The sequence below is a fragment of the Marmota marmota genome, unplaced genomic scaffold (genome assembly GCF_001458135.2).
Source record: "Marmota marmota marmota unplaced genomic scaffold, marMar, whole genome shotgun sequence".
In the NCBI taxonomy this organism is placed as follows: Eukaryota; Metazoa; Chordata; class Mammalia; order Rodentia; family Sciuridae; genus Marmota; species Marmota marmota.
In genome coordinates this window covers 6,518,006-6,536,923 of record NW_025999949.1, presented here as the reverse complement: position 1 = coordinate 6,536,923, position 18,918 = coordinate 6,518,006, and the positions used below count along the sequence as shown (strand labels likewise).

The 18,918-nt window shown below is 34.3% G+C and overlaps 1 protein-coding gene across 2 annotated transcripts in view; it reads right to left on the bottom strand.

The window, feature by feature from the left end:
* The window catches only part of Zfpm2 (zinc finger protein, FOG family member 2), a 433,039-nt gene that overhangs the window by 337,761 nt on the left and 76,360 nt on the right, over positions 1-18,918 (bottom strand). Inside the window, exon 2 of one of the 2 annotated variants that reach the window (XM_048802003.1) lies at positions 5,138-5,296. The exons of the other annotated variant lie outside the window; for it this stretch is intronic. Within the exon in view, the coding sequence (XP_048657960.1) occupies positions 5,138-5,296 (159 nt within the window). The remainder of the gene's footprint in view (positions 1-5,137; positions 5,297-18,918) is intronic. 2 annotated transcript variants of the gene reach the window in all.

The window sequence follows — 18,918 nt, the reverse complement described above, 5'->3', positions numbered from 1 at the left end:
AACATCACCCAGGTACAATATGAGTTTGATTTATTATTATTGTTGTTGTTTCACTGTTTTCCTGAGACGTGGATTGACTTTTTTCTACTGTTGTATCCTAGCACCAGGAAGAGGGTCTGGCACATAACAGATGCTTATATAGGGCTGGGTTGTACTGAATTGATCTGCTGAAAAGAAATGGAAGTTGCTGTCAACAGTTCTTAAACCCAACAATTCTGTCTGGGTTTAAGCTTGCTTTTGATTTTGCATTAACTACTTCTGAGCTAGTGCAAAATCCAAGTAAGAGTAACATGGGTTTTATTCTGTTTTCTTTAACATACCTTTCATTTTTTCTATTGAAGGGGTATTTAAAATAACTTTTACTTTCTGCATACTAGGTCAACGTTTTTAATGTGGTTAGAATGTCTGATTGTTCCCCTATATTGTTTCCTTAATTAATGAATTTCTGTCATATCTCCTTTTGTTCACCCTGTTCTTTCCAATGTAAGCTCATCTCTTTAGGGTGTACCCCAGACCCACCCAGTGATTTCTCTGACCATTCTCTGTATCTAGATTATAAGGCAAGAAGTATCATTCTATGTCTTCTAATATTAACTTTGATGGCATTTTTTTTTTCCCCTGTGAGCCTGTTTAGGACTCATGACATCAGAAAACAATTTGTAAAGATCTCTAGCAACTTTTTCTGGATGAATGCAATTGATAACTTAAAGTTATCACTGACATGGAGTTTTGGGAGATTTTTTTGTTTGTTTGTTTTTAATAACACTGCATTTTACTAGCCTGCAATGACATCCATCCGATATTTCCTGTCCACATATCCTGTGACATTTTCCTGGAATGTATCCCAAGACATGTTTATTTCATTTTAGTAATTAGCAAACTTGAGTATTTCAGAGAGGAAACACTCTTTGAAAAAACTAATAATAGTAAACTAGTTTTAGAACCACCCCATGCCAAGTCTGCTATGAAACTTATTGCCTCTGATCTAGTAACTCAAAACTCTTCAGGTTGCTTCCTTCAACAATTATATTTCAATGTGTATTAATTAGTTTGCTTATGTCTACACATTCAGGGATTTGTTTCCATGTCTTATACATAAACCAGATGAAAGAAGATGAAATAACTGAAGCAAATAATTCAGTAACACAGGAAATATGTAGCACTTATGGGCTCAGTCTTGATGTCTTCGGCATCTGTAAATTCAAGGAAATAATTCTTGCTTGCTTCCTTCCTCTCAGAGATACTGTTAAGGCAAGATGCCAAGCACTTTAAACTCATGAACAAAAGAAGATGATATAAATCCTAAGTGTTTCAATACATTTTGCTACCATTTTTTAAATCTCAGGATATCAAGGAAAGTTTGAAGCAGCATCTTTTTTTAAACATAGTTCAATTCTTTTAGAAGATGAAAAACAGAAGTGAAACAAATAATTAACCCAAAGCAAAAAGTGACAAAGGAAGCTTCTAGAGAATTTCCATATTCAAATTTTAGGCATTAAACTATATATCTTAGCTAGAGCCAGATAATCAACAATTTTTACACTTTAATGCTAACATAAGGCTGGGTATGGTGGCACACACCTGTAATCCCAGCAGCTCAGAAGGCTGAGGCAGGAGGATCACTAGTTCAGTGCCAGCCTCAGCAACAATGAGGTGCTAAACAAGTCAGTGAGACTCTGTTTCTAAATTAAAAAAAAAAAATACAAAATAGGGCTGGAAATATAGCCCAGTGGTTGAGTGCCCCTGAGTTCAATCCCCAATACCAAAAAAAAAAAAAAAAAAAAAAAAAAAAGCTAACATAAAATTCAGACCATTTTTTAACATTTCTGTGGAATTTTACATTCTCTGAGGGAGTTAGTTTATATTTACTCACGTGGTTCATAATGATGAGCAACTTCACTAATTTGAGACTTATAGCAAAACCTGCCCTTTAACAAGAACACAAATGTCATCAGTGTGGCGGCGCTAACAAAAATTTTAAAATAAGTAAGAGTCCTTCCAAACCTTGAAAATATTCTGTGTAATAGAGAAGATCAATTCAAAAGGAAGTAGGAACTTGCACCTGTGATCATGTATAGATGAATAAAAAGAGAGGACTTTTCTTTTTTACTTAACAAAAGGGAAGTTATAATAGCATATGATGGCTTTTATACAAAATATGAATGAAGTAAACAGTAACTATGCATATTCTCCATATCCTCCCCAGAAAATGTCAAAATATCTTGTTTGGATAACTTAGATCTAGGTATATTTTGGTGGTATGAGGTTTTAAACCATCCTTTGCTTAATTAAAAAGTATTTAATATTCAATATATTTTTTCCAGAGGAACCACTAATGTAACTAGGTGGTTGCTAGATTTTGGTCATAGAAAGGCCACCACACAAAGAAACTTTTAATAATCCAATTCAGTTTTCTGTATATATTGACAATTTTTAAGTTGTCATAAATGATTTTGAATACATGGAGGTGTATTATACACCTGTTTCAGCCATAAACCCTAGGTAAAAAAAAAAAAATAAAAAAAAAATCTCTCCCAAAGAACATTTCTTACGTACTTTTCCAGTCATGATATTGATATCATTAACCATTTAAATGCAGTTACTCTTTTGATTGCTAATCTATCCTCTTTCTAAAACTGGTAATAAAACATAATTGTTATCACTGAGACAAACATGTGCCTTTCTACAGAAAGATTAGGTTCTAATTTTCCAGAGAGAAAATTCTCTCTTCCTATTGTAGTTAAGTGAAAAATGGATAACATCCCTGGCATGACATCTCAAGGGGATACAATATCAAAGAGTTGTCTTCCATTCATACCAGTTCCAACTGACTTCAGCGGGAATTCCCTGGCCTCACATTCTATGACAGTAAAATAATGAAATTCTCTTGTTGTAACACAAGGCCATAGTAATTTGAAAGAGTAATGTTATTATTTATCCTGAAAAATATTACATGAAAATAAGAATTCTTATCCCCACCAATCATGACATTTTAGTTTCAGACTAAGCCTTAGAGAATTATTTTTACAATGCATAAAATTTTATATATTATTTAATATAGTCTCTGTATCATACTAAATATTGTTTGATATACATTAGATATTTTTTAAATGTCTAACTGTTCATCAGATAATAATATCCACTGAAAAATATTCACTATAATTATAATTCGATGATTCTTCTTAGTTCTTAAAGGCATTCATTGTTTTTTTGTGATCTAGGATTCTGGTTTGTAAAGAGGGAAGTTATTAAGATGATAGTTATCATCATGGAAGCATTAGCATAAATCCATTTCTTCAAGAAACTGTTAACTTAAAAACTTTTTGGTTCTGTATTCTTTAATCAGACAAAACTGTAACCCCCAAATTTAAAATATATCTAATAATATCTATCATTCCTGACACTCTAGATTTAATTGACAAGAAGGTCTATATCTATACATTACCTCTTTTAACCACAAAAGTCAAAAAGAAAAAGAAATGGTACCTTCTAACTATTAGTCCCTTCTCTTTATTACAATATTACAACATAAGTAGGTACTCTACATTGCACACACCCACACACAAAATATCTCATTTTCCTTCATCTTCAGGAAATATGTCTTCAAACACAAATTGAAAAGCTCTATATCTCCAGACGGCTCCTATAGGTATCACCATGACTATAGATCAAGAAATGGTTGCAGTATCAGAAAAAACTAAAGAAAATATTTGGCCTGATATCTGAGTCAACCCTAGGGAAGAAGAATTATTTTCATTTTCAACCAAAAGTCTCTGATGTGGAAGCCAGGGGACACATTACAAGGTCATCTGGAGGTGTTCAATAGCTCATGGGTGAAGAGGTTTTCTGAACCTCAGCATGTCCAGGAACTGGTGCTGCTGTTTGGTTTCCACAGTTTTGGGGTCTGGGCTCTACTAACCACAGGGATCTGACTAGTTGGTTTCTTTTGTTTCTAACACACCATCAACAGGAGAAAGTAATACTGAAATTTTTTGTATATGTCAAAGACATATGTGACCACAAGGATACGTGAGTTGGTAGCTTTTTGTGATGCTATCTCAGCATTCTTTATTTCAGACTGTCAAGTTTGATAATATAAAAAGCCCACTTCACATCATGTATCTATGGCAAAAGTGGCTATTTCCAACCAAGAAAGTAATCCCAACACTTGTGAAACTGTGTGTTGGTGCAGGAGGTAGAAGCCCCACCACAGTAGCACAAACAATCAAATGGAAAAGAATCTTGAGAAACCTAAAACCAACTTTTAGAAAAAGTAAGCAGATGAGGATTTGTGCCCAGTGAGGATATAACTGGTAAAGTAACCCAGCTGGCAGTCAAGGTTAGAAATAAACTAAGATATGCCTCAGGTGCCTCTTGGATTATGTTAGTGTGTCAAGAGGATCTACTACAAGGCATGGTGGTGCACACCTGTAATTCCAGCAGCTAGGGAGTCTGAGGCAGAAGGATTGAGAGTTCAAAGCCAGCCTCAGCAATGACAAGGGGCTAAGCAACTCAGTGAGACCCTGTTTCTAAATAAAATACAAAATAGGGCTGGGGATGTGGCTCAGTGGTCAAATGCCCCTGGAACCCCCCACCAAATGAGGATCTACTGTGGAGAAAAAGTGTCCATTTTCTTATTTGACAATATGTAAAAAGGACTACCCTCCATGTTGGATAGTCCCTTTTAAATACTATCAAATAAACCAAACACCTCAGACTTCAGTTTTCAAAAGTGGTGTGCCAGAAGTTTGGGCTTGGTGTCTCTCTGCCCCACTCAGTACTTACAGTCAACACCTAATTCAGCACCTTGCAAAGGACTGAAACTCAATAAATACTTGTTGAAAGAATAAATTAATAAATAATAACGACTAAATGTACTAAAGCTAGCTGGCCAACTGACATAAAAATGTATATGGTTAATTGGCCAATCCATATGAAAATATTCATTTAAATATAAAATAGGTTTATTATTAAAGTGGAATTACTTCTTTTGTCCCTCAAAACAATGTGTTGTTTGAAAATTCTGCATCTATTATCAGACTGTCTAGCTATGTTTCAGCGCTAATGGCACTGAAACATTCTATCATGACAACATCATCTAAGTAGACTTACATTACATCCAACTATCAATGATTACCTTTGTTACAAAAGTATTCCACATCTTCACAGCTCAGATTTTCAGGCCCAAATTCTGTGGACAAGCTTTCCTCCAATGGAAAGTCTCCTTTTGAGATGATGACTATTTCCTCTGATGGACACTCTTCTTCCTCATCTTCAATGGCATCTTCAAGCGGCCCTTGAAAAAGAATCAGGGACACTGTACCAAAAACATCCAAGGAAGAGGGTGAAATAAACCCTTATAACAGGGTCTTTGTGAGTACAGAGGTGAGGAAAACATTCCAAGTAGTCCCACCAAGGGGACCCATACAAGATATTGCCACATTCATATTCAGACAAAAGTGACCTACTTGAGAAGTGGACAGAAACTAGTGGCTGAAGATACTCCATGGAAATCAACCTTCATCTCCAATCCTTCCCTACCCCCAACCTAAGCCCCAAACTTATATTCCCTTCTGAGCAGCAAAACTGTGCACTTTATGTTCATTTGTTAGGATTAACTGCCTGGTAAAGAGTACAAGTCTCTTTTACACTGTTGTACAATTTTACCTGAGATTTTAATAAAGATTTAAAGTAATTGAATGCATTTTAATTGAACTGAGATTTTAATAAAGTCTATACTTTTAAAAATCCATCTTAAGAGTGGATTCCAAGAAAAGATTTCATTATATGTGTTTGAGGCTTGAAGAAAAATTACATATTTCTCTCCCTGATGAAAGCATAACCCTATTCATAATTAATTGAATTTTTTCTGAAATGAAAAGTAGTTTTCTAATGAAAAAATGTAATTTGTATTTATGTGATACTTTTTCAGTAATAAAAATACAACTCCCTTAGAGAGAAAGAAAGTGAGGTGCACTACATTAATGGACCTATTTTACTGAAAGGAAAGGGAGGGCTGGGGTTGTTCAGATGGATCTGAAGTGGTCGACGTGGGAATACCACACTGCCGATTGTGCATTTCTGACTGCCTCTAAAGAATCAGAGTATCCGACTCATTTTGCTAAGCAGAAGTCTGCATTTTCTCCTAAAGAAGTAATATGGCATTTTATCCAAAGAACACAATTATGGTAATTTGTACTAATTGTCACTCATGTCACTAGTCTCATCAGACAGGCTAAATACTCCAAGGCTTAGGCAGCTTCCCTCTCTCTCTCTCTCTCTCTCTCTCTCTCTCTTAAGAAATGTGCTAGAAATTTTTCAGGGTCCAAGGAGAAATCTTATGAATAGTTTAAAATTGTGCATATATCACTGTTATTATATATGCATGGGTAAACAAGAACAAGTATATACCTATATACAGTGGTATAACTAGTGTTTTTCCCCAAAGCCACTTGCCAAAGGACTGAATTAATATGACACCTTTACATGTACAGAATTAGTTACATTGATTTAAATTAAGAAGCATCCAAGCAAAAATTTACTTTCAATTTTTTTTTTCCTTTTTAGAATTTATTTTTCCTCTTTTCTTCAAAATAATAAATGTTAAGGAGGATCAAATGCCCTAATTCTAAACACTCTGTTAATACAGTTTTCTCACACAGTCCTTATGCTCAATGTGGAGGGTTAAAAAGAGCCATGGATTTTGTTTTTGCACAAATCAGATTCAAAAGTCAGGGGTCTTATATCAGTTTTTAATCCCTTAACTATTTCATCATTTATAATCTTTCACCTTTTAGAACAACTATTTCAAATAGACATGCAGAAATATATAAAATAGAAAGAATGTCAAATACCACAATCCTTAAAACATTAATTTGACAGTTTCAAAAGACAAGTTTAATTATTAATGCTGAGTCAAATCAGGACACTAATAGGATATTCCCCTTATTTTTATTTTTCAAAGAACTTAATTATAATAATAAGCTTGGCCCAAAGAAGACATACAAAGCTGTCCCATTTGTGTTTCATATGGGAGTTTCAAATCACTTTCTTTCATGTTATCTAAAATAAAACAGTGAGGTAGTATGGTAGGTATTACTCTTTTTATTTCATTGATCTAGAAAGTAAAGCTTTGGAGGTCAATTAAGAGAATAAGATTACAAGATGATAAATGAAAAAGCTAACTTGCAAATTTAAGATTTTTTTAACAAGTTTTTAAAATGCAAACCATTGTTTTAAATACATTCCTTTAGAAAGAAAACTATAAACATGTAGCTGGCAGACAAAATGATTTAGAAAATGATTAATTCACATTTACATAATTACTTATTCATGGTGCTTAATAATCCAATCTAAAAGTTGATGAGCCTCTTAGGGCTCTTCTCAGATTACTGAAAACCAAAATACTAAGTTCTTGCCTTTCCACAAATATTAAGATTATCTTGTAAATTTACCAAAAATAAAGTAATTGATTACTAATATTTATCATTTACATTATTTATAACCATGCTGAATCAATCTATAAAGTATCTATACTAGCTATAACAGATATTATAATTTATACTCCTTTTGGAACTTTAGGAATATATACTCTGTTTTCCTAGCAAATAAAAAAAAGGCTCCAATTGTAAAATAAATATTTTAAATGGCTCATATGTAAAGTATGAAAAGTACAATAACACTATAATACTGAAGAGAATTCATGCATATTGTAAAAATATTAATAAATATTTTTCTTTTAAAAATTATAATTCTGAGCACATATGGTATATTTAAAATACTGAGTGACAACAAATTGGCTTCAGTAAGATGATCTCAAAATAAAATTTAGCAGTTGTATGAAAAATTAAATAGATAAAAAAGTAAATAGATAAGCTTAGGTGAAAATTTGAAAGAATACAAAATCACAAAGCATTGATTTATGCTTAGTAAACTTCAAATTAAGTCAATGTTATGGTGATTTTATACACACACACACACACACACACATCTACATGTATTTGTGCACAGAAACCATATATATATATATATATATATATATATATATATATATATATATATATATATATATATAAACTTTTATTTCAAAGTTTACAACAAGTACTTAATTGATAGTATAGTATTGCATATTCCAGCAGTTGTTTGATTTTATTATCAGCTGTCAATTTGGAATTCCAAGCAGGTAACTGAAAAGAAGCACTTATTTTCCAAACAAACTACAAAAATCCAAATAAAAGATGAAAATATTCTGAGCTCATTTGTTCAAAATACATAATGTCTCCTTGTCAATAATTAAAACAGGCCTCAGGAAGGAGATTTAATGACCAAATTGCAATTCTCCCAAAGCAAATGTCAGATTTGTAAAATCTACTATATTTAAAACGTGAAATTACTAACGATTTCTTTAAGCATGCTATCAAATCAAACTCTGGGAAAAGGTTTCTCTTAAAAATGCATAATATTTATGGTTTCAGATCAGATCTCCCTCTACCCTCTATATTGCATGTTTCTTTAACAGGAAAACCTTACAGATAATCGGTGGCCATAAACTAACACATTAAAAGGGTAAGAGACACTTGAAGCACAAGTATAATTAATAGCACCAATGAAGGAGGGAATGAAGGAACCTCCTGTGTATGGATTAGTGGGCACAGAAGTCCACTTCAGAAAAATCACCACACATAATTTGACACAAATAATAATATCTACTCAGAAAAGGCTCACGACGGAGCTCCATGTGCCCTCATGGAGAAAATTACTTCTGATTGAGGCCACTTGGCAGGCAAGTGTGAGGAAATCTGAATTTCAGCTCTTCAATTGCTTCTGATTTACAGATATTCAAACACACTTGACAGAATTAATAGTCTCAATGTTCATAAATATCAACATTTACCTCATTTTAAAATGCCAATAATTAGTCATATATCCTAAAACTTTGAATGCAATAGTGCTAAAGGTTAGGCCCATAATGCTGTTAACTGTCTCTTAGCATGAAATGAGTAGGCATCCTTCCATGTTTTATGCTGGATGAATAATGGGGAATATTGGTAAGTCTGAGGGGTGCAAAGCAGAATCTCCATTATTAGAGGAGAGAGACAATTGCGTACTCACTATCCTCTTGCTCTGGCTACAGCTACCTTTGCTCTCCAGAGATAAAACTGAAGAAAAGAAATGTTCTGCAGATTCATTACTCCTTGCAATACTGAGGGTCAGCCCCATGCATGAAGAAGCCTTTCCTTTAGCCAGTACCATCAGCTGCATTGTAAAAGCTGTGACTCAGGTGGATGGATCAGAGAAATTTTTATTTGGTGATTATTTCAATAATCAGGAGTTGGTAAAGGACAAATAGGTTGTTCAAGATTAAATAGTCTCATCCCATACACTGGCAGCATAATCGTGGAGTAAAGTGAAAATAAAGAACTGAATTGGTATGGTTAAGAAGCAGTTAGAGGAGTACCAATTCCCCTAGATAAATGAGTTTATGAGAGGAGTACTAATTCCCCTAGATAAATGAGTTTATGAGAAAACTGTTGCTGAAATTCCAGGGGTTTCAAAAAAATCCCTTTAACACATCCATAGCAAGTGAAGTAGCAGCTAGAAGTTTATCAAGAAAATTGAGAAAAATATAAAATACATTATAAAAATTCAGAAAAAGGATTAAAATTAATACTACAGTGAGGTAATGTAAGAAATTATGGAGAACAGCATAGCACATAAGAAATCAAACACATGTCTTTGACTACGCATTGCCTTGATGAATAACTTCATACTCTGGCAGCCCATATAAACACAATGACCCTTACCTAAATGGTAGAGTGTCTTTGTTCAGATAAATTCAAAGCACTTGAGAATAAGAGGCACCCAAGAAAGAAATTAAATTCTTCAGAAATTAATATACATTGTCATGTAAGGAGAGAGGAAAGAAATGCCAGACCTATGGTTCCAATGCAATATCCCCCAGAAGGGGCCTTTTCTCTAAAGCACTCATTGGTGTTAATTTATTAAACATTAGTTTAGTTTGGTTGTGCATGCATTTTGATTAAAACAAATGGAACTATAGAGAGCATTCAGTCTCCACTCCAAGCATTAATATTCTAAGCATTCTAAAGGCTGCACAAGACTAGCCACCTAGCAAAATGAGATTGTTTCAGAATACTGGGCAGCCTTGATTACAACTGACAGGTGGGAAGAGCGTCACATTAAAATATTTTCATTCCCAATAATTACAATAATCCATCACAGTGTGCTCAGAAATTCTGCTAGGTGAGTTTCCCCTGAAAACATACAAATATTTCCAGACCTTTCTATTCCAGTATTTCTCAATATATGCCACTTTGAATCCTTTTTATATCAGATAGCCTAATTTATTAATATTAGAAATTAAAACCCCCATCACTAACTTTATATCACTTTATTCATACACAGAATGAAGAATCCACACCGATGGATTAAAATTCTTAAAATCTTAATGAATTAACAAAAATGAAAATAGTGCTGCTCTACCTAGGTTGCTGATTCCTGTTTTCTGCTCTGTAAAAGTCCTTTGCAACAGATATCCCTATTCAGACAAAGGAATGAGAAGGCACACAAAATCCATATCTCCTTATCTACCTATTTATCTACATATATGTATCTATGGGGACCTCCAAAACCAAGAATTCAAGCAAAATTGTACACCAAGCTTGAATGATCCCATTACAATTGAGCTACTTTCATCGGGTGATGCTACCTTGCAAAATGTAAATATAAAAATAAAAGTTCAATTCTGGTTCACATTCAATATATGAATATAAAATATATTTAAAAACTACATAAGCTCTATATTAGTTGATAGGTAAGAAGATTTAGAATAGACCTTTTCACTTTAAATTTAGGTTACATTTTTGTATAGGTGATGAAAATGAGCCAGTGAATTTAAACTGTATATCTTGTTACCTAACCATTTGTATTCCCACCTTCTATTTCTTTGTTAATTGCTAAATAACATTCATAAAACACAAAATAAAAATCCCTTCTAATATGAAAAAAATGAGTATTACATTTTCTGTATACATATACCCTGTTCATTCAATTAGAATTAAAGAAAAAAAAAAAACATCAACTCTATAATAAAATCTGAATCCCACTAAAACATGCTCCTCCCCATCTCACTAAGGAATTGGAACATTTTTAGCTCTACAGTGCTTACATGTTTTCTCTATTTTTTTCCTTGGCAGTATTTTTGTGGCTTTCAGTAATTCCTGTCCTAGAGTATTCGTCTGTTATATTCAGACTTCCTTATGAATCACTAGCCTGTAGGCACACCTCCAAATGCTTCTCTATCGTGTCCTATTACATTTGTCTCATGCACATCCCACAGAGCTATTTAATGAGAAGGGGCAGGGAAGAGGGATGCTCTTTGGACAGTGCAGATCCATACTACTCATGTAATTGAGCTTAACAGCAAGAATAAAACCTTATTTCTGTAGTTTAAAAAATATATTTTAAGTAGGCAAGTTCTTCCAGCAGTCACCCACTTTCAACAATTGTTGCATCAGGGGATCTAGAAAGAAGGAAACATTTTTATTAATTTTCTCCTTATCTACCAGAAGAATGTTGATTTTTTTTCATTTGCGTTTGTTGCCTGCAGGTAGCAGACCAGAGAATCATATAGTAGAAATTCTTCTTTTTGATTAATTTCTTTCCATGTGTTATTTCTTATATATAATTGATTTGGGGCTTTGCTCATAGCTGCACATCTTTTATATATATATATATATATATATATATATATATATATATATATATATATATACCAACTGCTGTCCTTCAATCAAGAAAGTTGAAGAAAATTACCTGAATTTTGTTAAGTTTATTAAAAATGAGATCTGTGAATATTTAAATTGAGTTTTGAAATGTTAATGCAAAAAAAGGATATTAGAGAATTTTTAATGGAGGGTTCAATTTGACCATATACCATTGTAAAATGAAGGGGAAGGGGTCAGGTCACATTCAAATTATTTCTTTAGGGGGGAAAAAGGTACTCTTTAATCTTAAAAAATGGAGTAATATTCTTTTCTGTACAATCATCAGCCACTTTTATAAATGGCAATATTAACAGTTTTTCTATAGAACCTGAAAACAATTTAAATTTTTAAAATATTTTTCCCTTTGGAAATGCCCTGCTTCAAATTAACTGAAAGATGCTAACAAGAAAACAACATTTGCTTAGAATGTATGCAAACCTTGCAAGCAGCAGTCAGTCTTACATAGTAGATTAAGCACTGATATCACAGGGAAAATAAAGTTAGAGGAAGAAATACAGACAAAATTTGAACTAGATCTCTAATGACTAATTTACTCTCAGGAAGTAACTCAGGCATTAAGAAAATTTGGTTCATTAGTAAATGCCTTGTGCATTGACCCAAGGAAGTTAGTGACAGCAATGGCATTGAAATTCAAATATCTCATAATCAGGTCTCTGTCCAAAGCCCCATCATGAAAAAGTATCTTAGTATAGCTTTTGCTAAAATAATACAGTAGTCCTTCCTTGTCCACAGGGAATACATTCCAAGACCTCCAGTGGATTCATGAAACCATGGAAAGTACCAAACCTTATAAATATGACATGTTTTTCCTATACATACCTATGACAAATTTTAATTAATAAATTTGGCACAATAATAATTTGATAATGCAAATCATAAAATAGAAAACTGTAATAATTTTCTATAATAAAAGTTATTTTAAACTTATGAAATGCTTATTTCTAGAAGAGAGAGAAAAGAGTGTGTGTGTGTGTGTGTGTGTGTGTGTGTGTGTGTGTTTGTGTCTGTGTGTAGTGCTAGGGATAGAACCCCAGACCTCAAGCATGCTAGGCAAGTGCTTTGCCCTGAGCTATACACCTAGTCCTGGGATCTTCCATTTAATGTTTTACACCAGTAAATGTAAAGCCTGATACCTCATTTTGTTCTCTTTGTGATATTTTCCTGTGTTTATTCATTCATTGTTTATTCCCTTTACTAATATTTATTGAGGCTACTGAACATGGCAGGTACTGTACTGGGCACTAGAATAATAGTATATAAAGGTGAGAGAGTCCCAGCCAAGTGGAGTGACTAATCCAATAATCCAACTAAGAGGACAAAGTTTATCAATTATAGAATGATTTAAACAAAAAAAAATGTTCTACTTTACCATGGATGGAGGGGCACAAAAAGTCTTCTCAAATAGCACTGACACTCTAAATTTCTAATTATTTCTGTATTTTTCTTTCATCCTCAGTTACATTATAATTCTCTTACCCACATTTGTAACTGGAAGCACCAGGTAATGGTACCTTAGCCACTGTACAATACTCACTCAAATAATGATTTTTTCAATAGCATTTAATTGTAAAAATATTGAGGACCAAAATAAAGGAGCAATAGCAATCTATATACATAGTTTTAAACTATCCAATCTCATGTTGTTAAAGAAAATTTATTTCACTTGACAGTATGATACCCATTGTCCTTTCCTGGTTATTCAAAGCAGAGGCTACCCACCCTCAGCCTGACAGACATTTTTGGAGGGATATGAGAATGGGCAAGCAGGGATTTTTCTAAAAGTGAGCACATCTGCCATAAGACACTGGGTGTTATTCAGTCACTAGAATATGAATGCAGGTCATTAGTTTTGAAAAGCATTTAGGACTAAGAAAGGAAAGGGATTGAAACTATCCCTTGAACCCCTTATGTATGATATGTGGCTGATAAATATTTACAAATGAATTCATCAAAATTTGTAATTTTAACAATATCTACAAGAAAACATATTTGCTTTATATCCATAAGAAATGATGTTTTGAAATGTGTTACTCTTATTTAACAAATGAAATGCTGCAAAACTATTGTATGTGTTTCTATTTAAAAAAATAGTTGATAATAGCCTATATGATTTTATAATGAAACTAAATTAGTACATGTACAAGAGAAATGATTTTTTAAAATGTTTTAAACAAAGAAATAAAAGAAAAGAAAAAAAATGAAGCATGCAATCTTTTGAAGCCAGAATGGAATTTATATTTCTTTCTCTTTCTAGAGCAAATCAAAGGTAACATACAGGTCGATTTATTGTTTTAAATCAACAACAACAAAAGTACTAGCCACACAATGAATACCAAATAAAGGCTTTGGTGACCAACTTTATTAAACAGGTTCATAAGGCCAAGATGAATTAAAGATTGTCCTTAATATTCAGCATGCATGACTCCGTCTCTTATGAAACAATATAGCTACAGGCAGAAAATAAGGGAAAATATTAAATCACTGTAGGATTTTAGGGAAAAAAATTAATTAGAGGAAAAAAGTCAACGCAAATATTTGCATCAGAATTTGGTTATTTTATATATTTGTTTCTTCTTATCTAACACAGTTTGAATCTAACATACATCTCATCAAATAGGTCAATTTCTCCTTTCTAATCCTTCATTTGAATAACACCTTTTCTGTAGCTACCCTGTTAAATTGATTCTTTACCTGTATAATTTATTATTAATTGAAATTCTGGGAGAAAACATTTAATAAAATAACTGCTCTCTCCATGACACCCAACTTCATTGGCTGATTCCAAGTAGTTGATCAGCAAACATTAGCTCTCCAAGTGTCACCCCTGGACAAGCAACATTGGTATCACCCAGAAACTTATTAGAAAATCCAATTAGTTACCAGACCCCACCCCGGATCTACTGATTTCAGAAACTCCATGGGTGGGACCTTAATGTGTGTTTTGAGAAACCCTATGGGTGACTCTGATGCATGCTCACTCAAGTTTGAGAACAATTAAGCTGGAATACAAATGCTACACAGAAGTCACTTTGTAATAGTATAAATTATATTGATTATTGTCATTTCCTAGAAAAAGTACAATAATTTCTGAGTTATATGTGCTCCAACCTCAGCTGTAGATAGACAGGCTGGGTACTATACCTGATGATCTATGATCAAACTAATTTTCATCTAAGCAATTCAATGTAGTCACTCCTGATAATGGGCAGATTAACTTTAGGTCTTTAATGTTGGTTCATTGTTCTGCCACTATCACCAAAAGTTCAGCAAGTGCCCAAAGAGCATTCTTTCTGTTGATTCTGGGATGACACGGAATAGACTGTAGCTGTGCAGGATGGTCCCAACTGTGACTTCCCCATTCACTCCTGGAGTCCTGGAGTCAATCAATTGACCACGATGACTTTGACTCAAGAATCTCCCCCAACACGTGTCTGGCTATGGTAGGGAAAGAAAGTCATGGGACAGCATCTCTATATTTTAAAATTATAGTCTGCTGTTTGATTCTCTTAAAGAAGAAGAGCTTCAAAGAGCAGAAGTGTTTTCATCCTCCTCTTTTGAGGGGCTGGCATTTCAGGAGACATGAGGAGGGGTACACTACTCAGGTAAAGCTGGCCAATCAATACATTATGATAAGTGTGCACAAGAAGTCCAGGCCAGATCACATAGAAATTCCCGAGCTCTTTATCCCTCACTCCACCCCCTTATTATAATCAGGTCTGCGCACAAACCAACTATGGCCTTTTCCATTTTGTGCCGCAGCATCATGGCGAGAGCCACGTTATTAACCCACAAATGCGGCTCATCAAACTGCATGTACTAGCACCACCACCTTGAACCAAACAGTCAAGGTGAGGGCAACTACAGAACTCTGTTCCATTTTTCACAAATAGGTGTGGCCTCCTGCTCCTGGAATGCTGCCAATTTGGCCCTCCGTTTGGTTTGACACAGTAAATAATGATGCATAGTCTTTCTAAGCCTGTACAGTCCTGCACACATGTTCCTTGCACAGCCAGAAAAAAATCCCCTGCACAAAACAAAGCATTGTTGTAGATCCCATGTATTGGTTGGAATACAAACTTTATAAGAATTTACCTAATTTCACAGGTGTATGTGTAATTTTCCACATTTCCATTCTGGCAGATCTCTTTAATCTTTGGGGGACAAAAAACAAAACAAAACAAAACACAAAAATACAAAAATAAAAAATAAAAAGCAGAAAATCCATCCAATAAGTCTTCAATTGCAAAACCCTAACAAGATGAAGGGGCTGTGTTAATGGAGGTAAAAACAAAATCAACATGTTCAATCCGCTCTAACTGTAACATGCCCTGGGACACATATCAACAGGGCAGTTTAGAACAAGTGTTCTGTGTTGTCATTAAACTGCTGCAGAGGTACCTCAATTCAGTACTTGTGAACATCTCAAGAGGCCCAGAAAGCACTTCCCCATAAAATACACCTTCAGAATGACTTTTACTTTATACTAGCACATTAAAATAGTGTCTAAAGACACACAGGCACTCGGTGCAGCTGTATATTTAAGAGGAGCGCTTGCTCCCTGGAGAAATAGGAGGGCAGGGAGGGTGCAGCAATAAGAAAGCTGGTTCATCACACCCTTCCAGCGCTGCAGCCTAGACAAGCAGCAAAAGGCTCTCCTAAAAAGAAAATATCCCCTGCCTTTCACAACAAAGCCGACAGCAGAATAAAAGCAATCACCTTTACAGGCAGGAGTTATGGGGTGAGCCAAAGGTGGAGAGCTGCTGTAAATGAACCCTCCACTGGCAGTTCACAGCACTCAAGTGTGTGCGTCATAAACCCTGTCCAGCCTCCATAAGGCTCCTGCCTCTGAACTCCTCACAAAACCATCAGCATGCTATCACACACGGGAAGCAAACGGCAGCTTCTTTTTCAGTTCAATGGAATTTCATTTTCTACTTTAAATTGTTAAGGAAAGAATGCACTTCCTAAATCTATGGGAAGTGATGAGTTGGAAAGTTCTTTTTTCCATGTTGAATTAATAACGTCAACTTCATGAAGATCTAGAAAGTTCTCATCAGTAGCTATGCACCCCCATCACCCTCTCTCTCTCTCACACTTGAGCCAAAGAAACACATACCCCTTTCCTCTAGAAAGAAAGTTCCAGAACATTGGATTTATCAGGACTTACTTAAAATTTGGTATGGGTAGTAAGTACAAGTGACTCTGCAAACTCAAGAACATTCAATTTACTTTCTTAAACCCGTGATTCCACATCCCTCAGAAACGGCAAGTACATCTACCTTAGGAATAAACATTTTCTGATGTCAAATAAAGGGTTGCCTTTTAATATCATTTAATTTTTTTCAGATTGTTTTTGTTTCTATTTTTATATTACTTTGTTAGTAGACCATTACTATCTAGAACCAGAATAGCAAAATATGTTAAAAGGGGGGTTACTATTCATTTCCTAGCTTAGATATTATTATCCTGCCAATATTTAGAAAACCATTATTTCAGCTCCAACACATATTTTTTTATATTCTTAAAATATTTTACTGTTGGCTTGGAAAAAAATATAACCAAGTAAATTCTACCTGCAGATGCAAAAATATATAAATCAATTGATGAATTCCATTCCCTGGTAAGTATTCAACCTGATCCCCATTCCACCTGTGCCTATATGCTTTTTAATTGCAAAAAAAGAAAGAAATACCTGTTGCCAAGCATCACACCACACTAAACCATCTTCCGCCTTCCAGTATTCTATGTTGGAATTGGGCTAACATTTGGCTCAAGAATCAAAGAAGCATGGGAAAGACTGAGTAAAAACTTAACATTTTCCCTTTGAATATTATAGGAAAATTGTGGTACCTATGGTTGGTCCTACAATTGTTGACAAAGGTCCCAGTCTTACTCTCTAGTATTTTACTTCTGACATCAATTTTAGTGCGCATTACTTTCTGATAAAAATGCAGTCTTTCAAGGCTCATTTCCAAAGACTCAGCATCTCTAGGATAGGACCCAGGAATCAAGACTTTTATTCTGCATTCCAAGTTATTCTAACACAGACTACAGGATGAAACACAGGGATCTGTCTATCTTCTAAACCTGAAAGGAGGGGAAATGAAGCAGATCTGAGTTACAACATTCCTACAAGAGTGTGAGAAGAAAGATAAGAGTGACCATTATCTCTCATCAGTAAACCCACAAGGTCATTTTGTTCTTTTATATTTTAATTCTACTCTGTTGGAGTACACCCTGTTCTGCTGGGGTATAAGGCATAGGCATATCTAATGCTAGGAAACTTGACTTATTAATTCTGTAACATCATTTTCTATGAGGCCTAGTTTCCACATGCAATGCCAGTTTGACCATTTATTTTATCCACTGTACATATACTCTATGAAGACTTGACTCATAGAGGAACTGTGGGGGAATTCCACTCCCACAGCTCTTTGGGGGTTTAACTGTGACACAACTAAGGCCATTTTAATCAGGCTGTAGAAACCACTACCTGGGTTGTTTTTGGACTTCATTTTACAAAATGTGGCTGACCATGGCAAGTTACAGTGGATCTGCAGGAGGCACCAGGGGCAGATGCATCTGATCTTTCCATGTTAACAAGTTGAGGATTCAAAATGTTCTCAAGAAATCCACCAGGATTCCATATGTAGCTACTGAAACTTTTCCAAACTCCTTGAAAGAAACAACATGTAAAATGGGGAGTAAAGCATAATCTATATTGTATGTATGCCAGAGTGGGTGGGGCTGAGAAAGAAGATAATTCAGTGCAGAGGTTAGAGAAAGTTTAGCTCATTTAGCACAAGGCAAACTGAGTGGTAACATTCCTAAATAATATTCACACAGATAAGAAAAAAATTAAAGAGTAAAAATTCAGATGTATATGATGCCAAGTTAAATTTTAAAAAGCAACCTCTCCCTTATGGTAACATCTTCTGTATCAAGGATCATCAAGGAATAAGACTTACCAATGTGACAACCATTACAGCTTCAACAAATTTAGAACAAAGGGATAAATTAATCTGTTTAGATGAAAAACTTTCTGAAATGGCATAATTAATAAATCTATGTTCTACAATAGAGAAGTGCACTTCTAGAAATTTTGTCAATA